General features: G+C 37.9%; 1 protein-coding gene across 2 annotated transcripts in view; it reads left to right on the forward strand.

Annotated features, from left to right (window-relative positions):
* HMCN1 (hemicentin 1) overlaps nt 1–12,254 on the forward strand; it is a 379,828-nt gene that overhangs the window by 314,557 nt on the left and 53,017 nt on the right. For both annotated transcript variants that reach the window (XM_079760677.1, XM_079760678.1), the window contains exons 78-83: nt 1,248–1,355; nt 1,783–1,920; nt 2,045–2,179; nt 5,298–5,567; nt 8,686–8,876; nt 11,489–11,702. In XM_079760677.1, the coding sequence (XP_079616803.1) occupies nt 1,248–1,355; nt 1,783–1,920; nt 2,045–2,179; nt 5,298–5,567; nt 8,686–8,876; nt 11,489–11,702 (1,056 nt within the window). The remainder of the gene's footprint in view (nt 1–1,247; nt 1,356–1,782; nt 1,921–2,044; nt 2,180–5,297; nt 5,568–8,685; nt 8,877–11,488; nt 11,703–12,254) is intronic.

The raw sequence follows: 12,254 nt of genomic DNA on the forward strand, positions 1-12,254 counted from the left end.
TTACTAAACCTAAGGTTGAACAAATTCACTGGTTGACTTTGAGTGAACCGCATTTCTTTCATTGGCCAAATAGAAGGATAAAACCAATATGGGGTCATTGCTTTCAGTTTATAATTTAGCAGGTAAGGCTGGATGATAAATGCTGTAACGGATAATTTTTGAGGGTGGTAGCCATCATTTATAAAAGTTAAGTATTAAAAACCTATAGTATTGAAGATAGAGAAAAATAATTCACTTATATGATAGTAAAGGTGGTTCACATTGGTGTTTCTGAAAAACTCATCCTGCATCGGGGAGGTGCACTGGAGATAAAATAAAGCAACAACTAACATCCAGCGGCTTTATGACTGTGTGTATATTATTCTGCAAGAAATTGTTTATTTCTTCACTAGAAGGGAAATAATGGAAGATTTATTCTTGGGGTGGAACTTGGCTTTCAAAGCAAATTATTTCGCTGTCTCAGAAACCCGTAGAGGTTCATAACAATTACAATCAGAAAATACACATTAATTATCCATCAGCACAAAGTATTGTGCTAAAAAAAAAGTTTGGAACTTTCTTCTAATGTTAAACAGAATTACCACATGACTCAGCAACTCCCATTCCTAGGTATCTACTCAGAAATGAAAACATGTGTCCACACAAATACTTGTTTGCAAATGTCCATACAGTATACTTCGTAATAGCCAGAAGTAGAAACAATTCATTTGTCCATCACCTGGTAAATGTGTATAATCCATGCAATGGAATTCTATTTCATAATAAAATGGAACAAAACAATTGACACATACTACAACAGGTGAAACTTAAAAACTACACTCACAGTGAGAGATGTCGGACACAAAAGACTTCTGTATGAGGCTCTCTGTATGAAATGTTCCCAAAAGGCAAATATATAGACAGGCAGTAGAGCAGTGGTCGCCTAGGGCTGGGTTTGGAGTAAGGAGTGACTGTAAATGGGATGAGATTTCTTTTTAGGAAAATGGAAATATTCTAAAATTCGATTATGGTAACTATACTAGAATTTGTGAATTGTACATCTAAATGGGTGAATTTTATGATATGTAAATGTTGCCTCAATAAAGCTGTTAATAATGATTTTGAATGTACTTTGCTAGGCACTTCAGGGGGCACAAGTATGAATATAAGCCAAGCACCACTGTGCCGTGGGGATGAAAACACAAAAATCAGAGAACCATCGTTTATCGAACCAGAAATACAGGGATGCACTTTTTTTGTCTTTTTAGGAGCCATTGAAATATTGGCCACTGAACTGAGCCATGCTGGGAGATACACTTGCGTCGCCAGGAATGCGGCTGGTTCTGCACATCGACACGTGACCCTTCATGTCCAGGGTATGGAGGACGATTGACTCGTTAAAAACTGGACGTCCGTTTTTTGTTTTGTTTTGTCACGTTTGTTCTAGAGCTGTGAACCACAGTAATAATGTTGAGGATAAGAAAGCCTGATAGATAGTCCGAAATACACTAAAGAAAACACACAGATAATAAACCCCACAGAACAATTCCCACGTTATTTTTCTTCTTGAATTTGTATAACCTGTTCCTATTTCTGGGTTTCTAATAGAAACTGGCTCCAGTAGCAGCAAGACTAAAAAAAAAAAAAAAAATGTAATGTGGCCAATGTTCACTTTTCCCTGGGACAGTCAAATCACTACAGTTTTAGAATTATGAATCTGGGCATGTGTAACTTCATGGCTACTCTAGAATTTTCTGCCACCAGTGAGTGGCATTGTTTATTTCTGTTGATTGCTTCTTCTAGAGCCTCCAGCCATTCATCCTCAGCCAAGTGAACTGGACGTCATTCTGAACAATCCCATTCTGTTACCGTGTGAAGCCACAGGGACACCCAGTCCTTTCATTACTTGGCAAAAAGAAGGCATCAATGTCATCACTTCAGGTACCGACCACAGTTTCTGTCGAGAAAACCATGGCTATCCGGTGCTTTCTGACGCAGAAGTCAGTGTCATTTTTTAAATGAAAAGAAAAATTCTTCTCACTCCGCTTTCCTTACTGTGATGTAGGCAACGGCCACGCAGTCCTTCCTGGTGGCGGCTTGCAGATCTCCAGAGCCGTGAGAGAGGATGCCGGCTCTTACATGTGTGTGGCTCAGAATCCAGCTGGCACAGCCTTGGGCAAAATCAAGTTAAATGTTCAAGGTACCCAAATAACAAATCTGTACGTCTTCTTTGCAAAGATGCTGTAACCATGAATACCAAAATTCATATGTCTAAAATAGTTGTCAACACTCTTAGTTTATGTCATCTCTGACCCTTATGAAGAAAAAAATTTTGTTTTGGAGGGTGTTTTTTTTTTTTTTGGCATTGTTTATATAAGAAAACTGAGGCATCTCATCCTATTTTGATCTCCTGTGAACAGCTGTTTGGTACTCTGTTTCATTTAAGGTGATCTTTAAAGCCATTCTCTTCATAATTGAAACATTAGATTGCAATATCCACCTAAAAACATATTATAATAGCAGTTAAACCAAGTGGATGGGAAGAAAATTGTTCTCAAGACAAAATGTTTTTTTCCCACATTTAATTAATATTTTCTTGATATAATTTTCATATCCTATGCATTGCCATTGTGAATTAAGTGCACTAAAAATAGGTTCTGAGCCACTGAATTTGCATGAGCTGATTTTGAATTTCCTTATAGCGTGATTTTCTTATGATGAATTAATTACTATAGTAAAGCTCACTCACCTGCAGATTGTAAATCTAATTTCTTTGTCTTTTTCAACAAATGTTTATTGGGATAAGTGGAAATACATTGAACATTACAGACATGATTCTTCCCTTATAGTATGAAAAAGAAGAAGAAAACTACCAAATAAATAATTATAAATTCTGATATGTGCTATTCAGAAGGAAAAACAAAAGGCTGAGATGGAGAATAATGGGGAAACGTGGGGACCACTTCAGTGGTGAAAGTGCCTTGTTTGAGGGGGTCCCCTATGAGCTGAGACTTGATTAATGAGCTAGGGTGAGCCTGTAAGGTGGCAGAGTGTCTGAAAGAGGACAGCACGTGCAATGGCCCAGCGACAGGAAAAAGTAAGAAAAGCAGCATGCCAGTGTGGCTAGACAGTGATGAGCAAGGGGGAGGCTGGCAAACGTGAGGGAGATCAGAAAAGAAGGCAGGGCCAGTGCATGGAGGGCCGAAGACCAAAGGAAGGTTAGATTTCATTGTGTGTGCATTGGGAAGCCTTTAACCAGAACTCTGATTTGGTTTTAGGACGATCTCTTTTGCTGCTATGTAGCTAACAGTTTAGAGAAAAGGCAAGACTAGAGCTGGAAGAGCTATTAAAGTCATCGAGGCAGGGTATTATGGTCTGGCCAGGAGTGGGGGTAGGTGTGGGGAGTTGCAAGGGTTAATGAAAACAGTGATGGGTTGACAATATTTATGGAGGTGTAATTGCCATGATTGCTGATGAATCAGATTTGAGAAGTTAGGAAAATAGAGGAATTATTGGGCTTTGGGCTTGAGCTGCTGAGTGATGATTGTGCCACGGGGAATGCAAGGAAGGAACTGGTAGGAGAAAGGAAACCATGATTTGTGCTTAATCATGTTAAATGTGGGAAACTATTAGAAATCCTAGTGGTGTCAAATAGAGAGATGAATATTTATGAATTCAGGACTCATGGGAGAAGTGTAATCTAAGACATCAATTAGGAAGTAACAATTATATTTTAATTCACAAGATTGGTTGAGAAGAGCTAAGGACAAAGCCCCCTGGGACACTGCATTGTTTAGGGGTCCAAGAAAGGAGGAGACACTGGAAAAGATAAAAAGGAGAGGGCAGAGGAGTCAGAAGAGAACTAGACTGAGGCTAGGAGAGGAGAGTTTCAACAAGAGAGCGGACAGCTTTGTTGAATGAAAGTGAGAGGTCATATAGGATAAGGACCAGAAATACACATTGGTCTATCTAAACAATACAGAGATTATGGAAAAGAACAGTTTCAGACTGAGGGGTTTTGGTTTTTATGTTCACCAATTGATTAAAATTATTGATATGAGCAATTATGGGACAAAGAAACACATTAAACAACTAATAGCATTTCAACATCCCAAAAGCAGCCAGAGATCATTGTGTGCTCTAGAGACGGGAACCATTCTGAATACAGCTGCTCCTTGCAGACACAATATGTAATTGCAAGCACAGATACAACCAGATAATTTTGGTTGGTAAAAAGTAATTTTAACATGCTTATTCATATTTTTTCACAACATGGAGATTTTATTTTACTCATCACCTTTCGTGTAGCCTAAGATTTGGTCTCTACAGAGTTGACCATTTCTCCAGAGCCTCTGGAGATGTAGCAGATAGTTCTAGGCCCCCCCGACCCTCCACTGCCCGGGTCTTGCCAGGCATGGAGGGTCTTACTTGGAAGAATGGAGTTCTCAGAGATCTCTTGTTTCTGATTTCATTTCTTCGTCAGCCTGTGGTAACAATGAATATTGTTGGCCTTGTCTCTCAAGCTTTTTTTGAATTGGTAGTGGATGTTTCAGAGGATTTTTTTTTTTTTAATTTTGCATCATGGCTGCCTCTGCAACTTGTCACCGTCTCTGGACTTGAAGGTGGGGGGGGGGGGTCATCCTCTTCCTCTCCTTCCTCTCTCCTGTGCTTGTGGTTGGTTGTTCTCTCATACTAATATAAGCCATCTTTCAGTCTCAATAGAATACCCAGACCAATGGTCATCAACCTATTGTAAACTCTAGAAAGGAAAAATCCTTATCATCAGCCCTTCCATAATTTTCTGAAGAAGTGGGAAAAGTTTTTATCTATGCAGTTTTTTTCCATGACCCATTCATTTATTTCTTCCTTCATTCAAGTAATACTTCATTAACTTTGGCCACTGTATATGAGACACCATACTAAGTGCCATAGAAAATGCATAAGTAGAGAGCAGTTAAATAATTTCCAAACTTTGAAGGGGTCTGTGTTGGAAGTTTAAATAGCTGAAGTGAATCACACAATACATGCATGTTAAAGAAAGTGCCTGTCAACACCGCCTAAATTGTCTGGACATGGAATCCCTTGTGAATATATGTTTATATCCTTATTTAAAGTTGGTTGTTGTTTACATTTGTTAACTATATAAAGAATACTTTTCCAAAATGAGGTCAATGCCAACAAAATTGACCCTTTGATGATATGCTAAAGTCAGGATTTTATTTCTTATCTATGAGACTTCACTTTGCGAGGGGAGTACTATAGTGTGTGAATGGTACATTCTTACCTTTAAGATGAAATTTGAACTTTGTATCTTTTAGTTCCTCCTGTCATCAGCCTCCATCCAAAGGAATATGTCATTGCTGTGGATAAGCCTGTCACACTACCATGTGAGGCGGACGGCCTCCCACCGCCTGCCATCACGTGGCATAAAGGTGGCCATGCAATTGTGGAATCAGTCCGCCAGCGCACCCTCAGCTCTGGGGCTTTGCAAATAGCCTTTGCTCAGCCCGAGGACGCTGGCCAGTACACATGCATGGCGGCTAACGTGGCAGGATCTAGCAGCTCGAGCACCAAGCTCACTGTCCATGGTAGGTGGTTTCACGTAAATTATTTCAATCTGCTACATTACCATGGCAAAGAGAAAAGACCCCTAAGAAAACATCTGATGGAAATAAAAACCATGCAAAACCAATAATTCATAATGTGGAGGGTGTGTGTGTGTGTGTGTGTGTGTGTGTGTGTGTGCCCTTCAAATCTGTTTTCTGTAAGCATTTATTTGCATGTGAGAAAGAGGTATTTTATTAATAATGTGGCCAGGATAGTTAATATGCTGCCAATGATGCCCTCATATTGAGATTACTGAGATCTGTACTTTGCCTTATGAGAAGTCCATTTGTGTTTGTGACTCTTCTGCTTCACTTCTCAAGTTGAAAGTCATCTTATCTCCAAACTAATCACCACGACTGACATTATAAATATAGTGTGAACCTGATGACAATTAGAGATCTATTTGATTCATCATTCATTCATTAATATTTACATGTATATTTTTGTAACAGAAAAAAGGTACCATATTTTCCTTTGTATTCAATGACAGACTATCTAAAAATCAGTATTGAAATATTTTAGTTGTTAATATATATTGTAAGACTAATGATAAATATTAGTGGAAGGAAACAATGAGCAAATCAAACTGTTATTAACTACTATTCTCAGAACTATTATTAGTACTGGTAATATTAGTATTGCTAATAGTAGTTACTCTTGTTTTAATGATGAGTTTCTGCTTTTCTTTTTTCAAAAGTTTGTGAAAGCTTTTTTTTATTTTTCAGCTGTATTTGAATTTCCTACAGCTTCATAGTTACAGTAAAAGTTCAAGTGAAATTACTTTTAATTGATAAATGAATAATTTAGCCAAAACAAAAAAAATCACCATTTATGAGTTTTCTACATTTTTTTCGAAGAAATATATTGCTTTCAGTTCATATATTTGATCTAATCAAAATATATTGGTCCCTTAATACATAAGCAACTAATAAATAAATAACACTCCTTCTTTTCGAGTATTTGTAGAAAATTTACCAGATACTAAACAACAAAGAAATCATTAAGATTTTTTTTTAAATGCCACAATTCCTGCTCACAAAGCTAAACATTTGTAATGAACTCTTAATGCCAAAACCTCAACCCAAGCAAATTACAAAATACCATTCTAACTAACAAGTGGTGTAGTGAACCCTTTTCACGTCCCGCGTGGTTCAGGGTTCAGGTTCAGGTTCAGGGTTCGGGCTCTGGAGGAGGCCGCACACAAATGAAAGAGACTAGACAAGAAAGCATAAATTTGGGAATATTGGGGGCCAGGCGGGAGCCCAACTCAAGGGGAAGGACTCCGCTTTGCTCTGGCCTTGTGATCCCTTGTATTAAGACTATGGGATACACCCATAGCCTTTAAGGCAGGCAATTCCAATAATAGCCAATCAGCAAGGATTTACATAAGATTAACCCTTTGCACTCGCTTGCTTTTTTCTCGATTCCTTTATTCTAATGCTAACCGTGTCGAGTCACACTAGACATCCTAGTGCAAAAGGTTAAAAGGTGGAAGTTGCTTTAGATGCCATTGTCTCAACTAGACAGTGGGTGGTTGGCTCTGACCTTTCAGAACTTCAAGATTGACCAGCCTTCCAAGTTCTTTGTCCATAGCTCTCTGCTAGTGAAGACAATAGGCGGCTTCCAACAAAGTGGGTCAAATAATGTTTTTATTTTTAGATTATTTAGAAAATAATAAAAATAAGGACAGTGCATATCAAAATGTATGGTGTGTGGCCAAAACGAAACTAAAATATAAAGGCATAGTCTTAAATTATTCATTTTGAAAAAGAATGAATTGAAGTAAATGTACTAATGTTGGAACTCTATAACAACTAACAAACTAACTCCAAAGAAACCAGTGTAAAGGAAATAATAAAAATATAGCATAATTCAATAAAAATGAATATTTATGATGTACCATTAAACAAAATAGGTTCTTATGTTTTTCATGTTATCTGTAATGTTTATGCATATATTCAATCATTTTCTCATATAATTATAAAATGGATGAGAAATTGGAGTTTACACAATAGCTTTACTTTTACTGAGACCAAATGTTGTCCTATCACTTTTTAAAGGGTATTAAAATGGATCCATTTCTCACTGATATATTTTAATAATTTCAAAGTTCATTGTTTTGGGAGGGGAGATATTTTTACTTTTTGACCCAAATATTCTTAAAACTTTAAAGACCTTTCCATTAGAATATCTTAGTTCTACATCCATGTATTTTTTTAGTACACCAAACATTCAATTTATCTTTATTGCCAAAATTCTAGTTCAAAAAGTTGAGGCACAGGAAGTATTTGCTATCACAATGCACAGAGTGATGAAATCACTATAAGTTTCCTTTGTAACAGTATAAAACCTGAATTAAATGTCTTGACCTGCTTTTACTTGAATTTGTTGTAACATGTGAAATACTGCAATAATTTTTTTTCTTTAGCATTTTGTGATATTCACTATGAGGCAGTGTGTTACAGTGTTTAAACTGGTAGCTTTCATTAGTTCATTCTCACAATATTTCTCTGATACAAATCCGGCAGTTTACAATAGAAGCATGTTTGGTGTTTGTTTTACTTCACTGTGAAAGGGAAAAAAAAACCTCAAGTAAAAAAGTCAAATAAAATGTAAAGATTTTCAACCCTACCCTAAGTCATTTGCTTTGAAACTGTAAAATACTCAATAAGTTCAAATCCATGACAATTCTTGCTAGCATCAAAAGTATTGATTGGGCCCTAACCGGTTTGGCTCAGTGGATAGAGCGTCAGCCTGCGGACTGAAGGGTCCCAGGTTCGGTTCTGGTCAGGGGCATGTGCCTTGGTTGCAGGCACATCCCCAGTAGGAGGTGTGCAGGAGGCAGCTGATGTTTCTCTCTCATCGATGTTTCTGACTCTCCCTCTCCCTTCCTCTCTGTAAAAAATCAATAAAATATATTTTTTAAAAAGTATTGATTGGTTTTATAGTAACAAACAAATCATATCTTAATAGTTTTTTTAGTATTTCTAGCAAATTTACCTTCAGAAGACTCTTTGTTGTGCTAATTTTCAGTGTAAAAAATACATTATTGAACTCAACATCCTGAATGACAATCTATTTTAAATAAACTCTTCGTAGTGCCACCCAAAATTCGAAGTACGGAAGTACACTATACGGTCAGTGAGAATTCACAGGCTGTTTTTCCATGTGTGGCTGATGGAATCCCGACACCAGCGATTCACTGGAAAAAGGACAATGTTCTTTTAGCCAATTTGTTAGGAAAATACACCGTTGAACCCTATGGAGAACTCATTCTGGAGAATGTTGTGGTAAGTGTAACAGACATGGATTGTACATTGAGCCAAATTGCTGATTTATCTTCTTTCTTTCAATAGCTTAACTTGGAGATACGTTTTTTAATAATGAAAGAAAAATACTCTTATAAATTCAGCTTATAAAATTAATTTTACACTTATTTTATATCCCAGGTCTGAGACTAATATAAAACAGATAGTAGGAACTCATAAATGGCCTCCTTCTAAAATTATTACTTTATTTTTAATGAAAATCTCTTTTCTCAGAAAATCATTCTAAGTGTCTTTGTTATATTCCATACTTATAACCATGTGTGGGAACAATTAGAAGAATGGAGATGTAAGAAAGTCTGATATGCTGTTAAACAAATACAAAAAAAACACAACAGTTTTCTGGCTCTTTCAAGGTGTTTAAATAACCCTTTCGAATCATTGACAAGGAAACTAAAGTCTTCGGGATCTTTGCACGCTGAGGTTCTTTTAATATTCTCAGGTGGTACCTCATCCGTCTGCAGAATCATAGCTGTCAAAAGCCTCTTAGTTTTTCACTGGTTGTCCCCTTGAGGAGGAATATATGTCTATGCATACCATGACTAAAAAATTGTTATGTGTTTTGATAATTTCATACTTGGCATCAAATATTAAACATAATTAAAATGTGAATCAATTTCAGAGCTTTTGTGCATATCTTATTCCTTCTCATCACCCTTTAAAATGCCTAAATTTCATTACTAAATGTTGGTGAACTTAATTTGAATAGATTAAAATGATAAAGTTGATCCCATTTACTTTATCTGAATCACACCCCTGGGATTACCAGGTAAATAGCCCTATTGGTAGGCCAGATCAGTAGGCCCTAATTCAATCACATGTGCCAGCAAAAGTTTCATTTCTTCAGGTCTTAAGTTTCTGTCAGTGGTGAGATGGATCATTATTTTATGTACCACTAAGGGGGGGGGGGGGGGGCGGGGAATGTAAACAGTTTTTAAGTTGTATCCCAATTTCAGAGATATTGAAAGTTAAGCTAGAACAGGAAGGGGGAAAGGGAAATTGGGAGTTCAGTTTTGGACATGAGTTTTAGGCATCCAAACAGAGTTGAAATGAGAAGTTCAGTATAGTTGGAATTTAGAAGAAAGATCTGAGCTGGAAATACTGGTACTCATATAGAGGGGTATTTTAAGCCGTAAGTCTGTATGAGTTCACCAAGGAATTGAGTGCAGATAAAGAAGAAAAGAGGGCCAGTGACTGGGACCTTTCACATGCCAACCTTAAGATGTAATGTTGAGGGGAAAGTCAGCAAAAGGAGATGGAAAATGAGCAACCAGTGAGATAGCAAAAAAAAAAAAACTAAGGGAAGACATGGTCTCAAAGAGAAGGGAGTCGTAATTTTTTCACATGTCACCAATAAATCCAGTTAAGATAGTTATTGGTGGGGTGTTCCCTGTGTCCCCACCTGTTGCTGGTGGAAGTGGGCTTCTTGGGGTGCCACAGGAATAAGGGTTTGCTGATGCCTCCACCAGAAGATGAGGTATTGTAGAAAGTTTTATTTCTGTGGAATTAAATCCCTGAACTTCCAAGGTCCCATCTCGCTCCCTCCCTCCCAAAGGAAAAGTCCCATTTTGTCTTCAGCAGAGCTAGGATTAAAGCCAGTGTCCAGAGTTTCCACTCCATATTTGCACAGTCCAGTCTAGCATCAGGCTAGCTTAGCTTTTGTTCCCAGCTGCAGTCCATTGTGTGGGGGCTACCTGGCCATAGACCAAGCAGCCTCTAGGGCCCCATGGCAGGCTAGCACATGGACGAGTGCAAGGAAGCAGGAGAGAAGCAAGAGGAACTAGAGAATGAACTGCTCTATCTGGGGGTTTTACCTTTCTAAGATCTCACGGGCTTGCAGTGGCTCCACCCCCTCTAGCCAATTACCCTGGTATGTCTTTTCTAGGTTAGAATGACAGACAAGCACCTTTCCCACTTCACTATGCATGCATCCATTTCCCCTTTGTCTGGTCTCTTCCCCCAATGATCTTCAGGGAATGGACTGAGGGAAGTGTAAACCTGCGGCTTCCTGGTAAAACTGCCCAGATGACTAGGCTTATAATGTCTGGCCTCCCCTTTGTTCCTTTCCTGTTATTAATATTAATAACTAGCTCGTTATGGTGGTAAGATGCATGCCAAAACCTGGCAGTGGGATTTAGCAAGTGAAACTTCAGAATTGCAGGTAATACTGCTCCTACTCTTGTTATTTCCTTTAAAAAGTTGGTAGTCTTTGGTGCTACATTACCCAGAGCGCTGACTATACTGTCAAGATGCAACCAGTCTTTGGAATTATTTGTTCTGTATTTGCACAATGCAGAGCCGAAGTACACTAGCTGTTTGATAAACTTTAGAATCTAAAGCTTTCTGAGCTCTTATGACCATAAAATGCTAGAGTTCTATAAAGTATAGGCTTTTGTTTAAATTCATATACATATTAATTTATGTTATGCTGAAAGCTAGACAGATGGGGCAGACTACAAATTTAAACTTTATATAAGAATGCCCCTTTGGGGACCAAGCTGTGCGAGATTATGTATTTTATCTAATGTGATGTGAGATTATGTAATTGTAAGCACTGTGTTTTTTCTTTCTTTAAGCTGGAGGATGCTGGCACTTATACCTGTGTTGCAAACAACGCTGCAGGTGAAGACACACACACTGTCAGCCTGACTGTACATGTTCTCCCCACTTTCACTGAGCTTCCTGGAGAAGTGTCATTAAATAAAGGAGAACAGCTAAGATTAAGCTGTAAAGCAACTGGTATTCCACTGCCCAAGTTAACATGGACCTTCAATAACAATATTATCCCAGGTTGGTAATTTAATTCTTCAGAGGAGAATAAATACGCCCATAAGGAACTCTAATCCAGCCTTCATTCCTTTAGCTGTGGGAATTGATTGAAAGTTACATGAAGACTTCATTGCTCGCCCAGGCTGATGTGGCTCATTTGGTTGGGCATCATCCCTTGCACTGAAAGGTTGCCAGTTTGATTCCTGGTTGGGGCACGTGCCCGAGTTGCAGGCTGGATCCTGGAGGGGGGCATGCAAGAGGCAGCCAATCAATGTTTCATTCTCACATCAATGTTTCTCTCTTTCCCTCTCTCTCTCTCTCTGAAAAAAATAAAAACAGCAAAACGATTTTAAAAAGGATTTCTCCACCTTCTATAAAATGTGTAACTTGGCCTGGATTTTCACCTATACCTCGTATATTATATTCTTGTCATTCTTTTGAAAGGATAAGTTGGTCACAGGACCATATATTGAAGGACATAAGTAGATATTTTTAACCTAAAAATAATCTGTCTCCCCCAGGAGAACAGTGTATTATAAATACTGTCACCTAAATTTATCCCCACTGGATATC

This window comes from Cnephaeus nilssonii (assembly GCF_951640355.1).
Source record: "Cnephaeus nilssonii genome assembly, chromosome: 21".
Lineage (NCBI taxonomy): Eukaryota > Metazoa > Chordata > Mammalia > Chiroptera > Vespertilionidae > Cnephaeus > Cnephaeus nilssonii.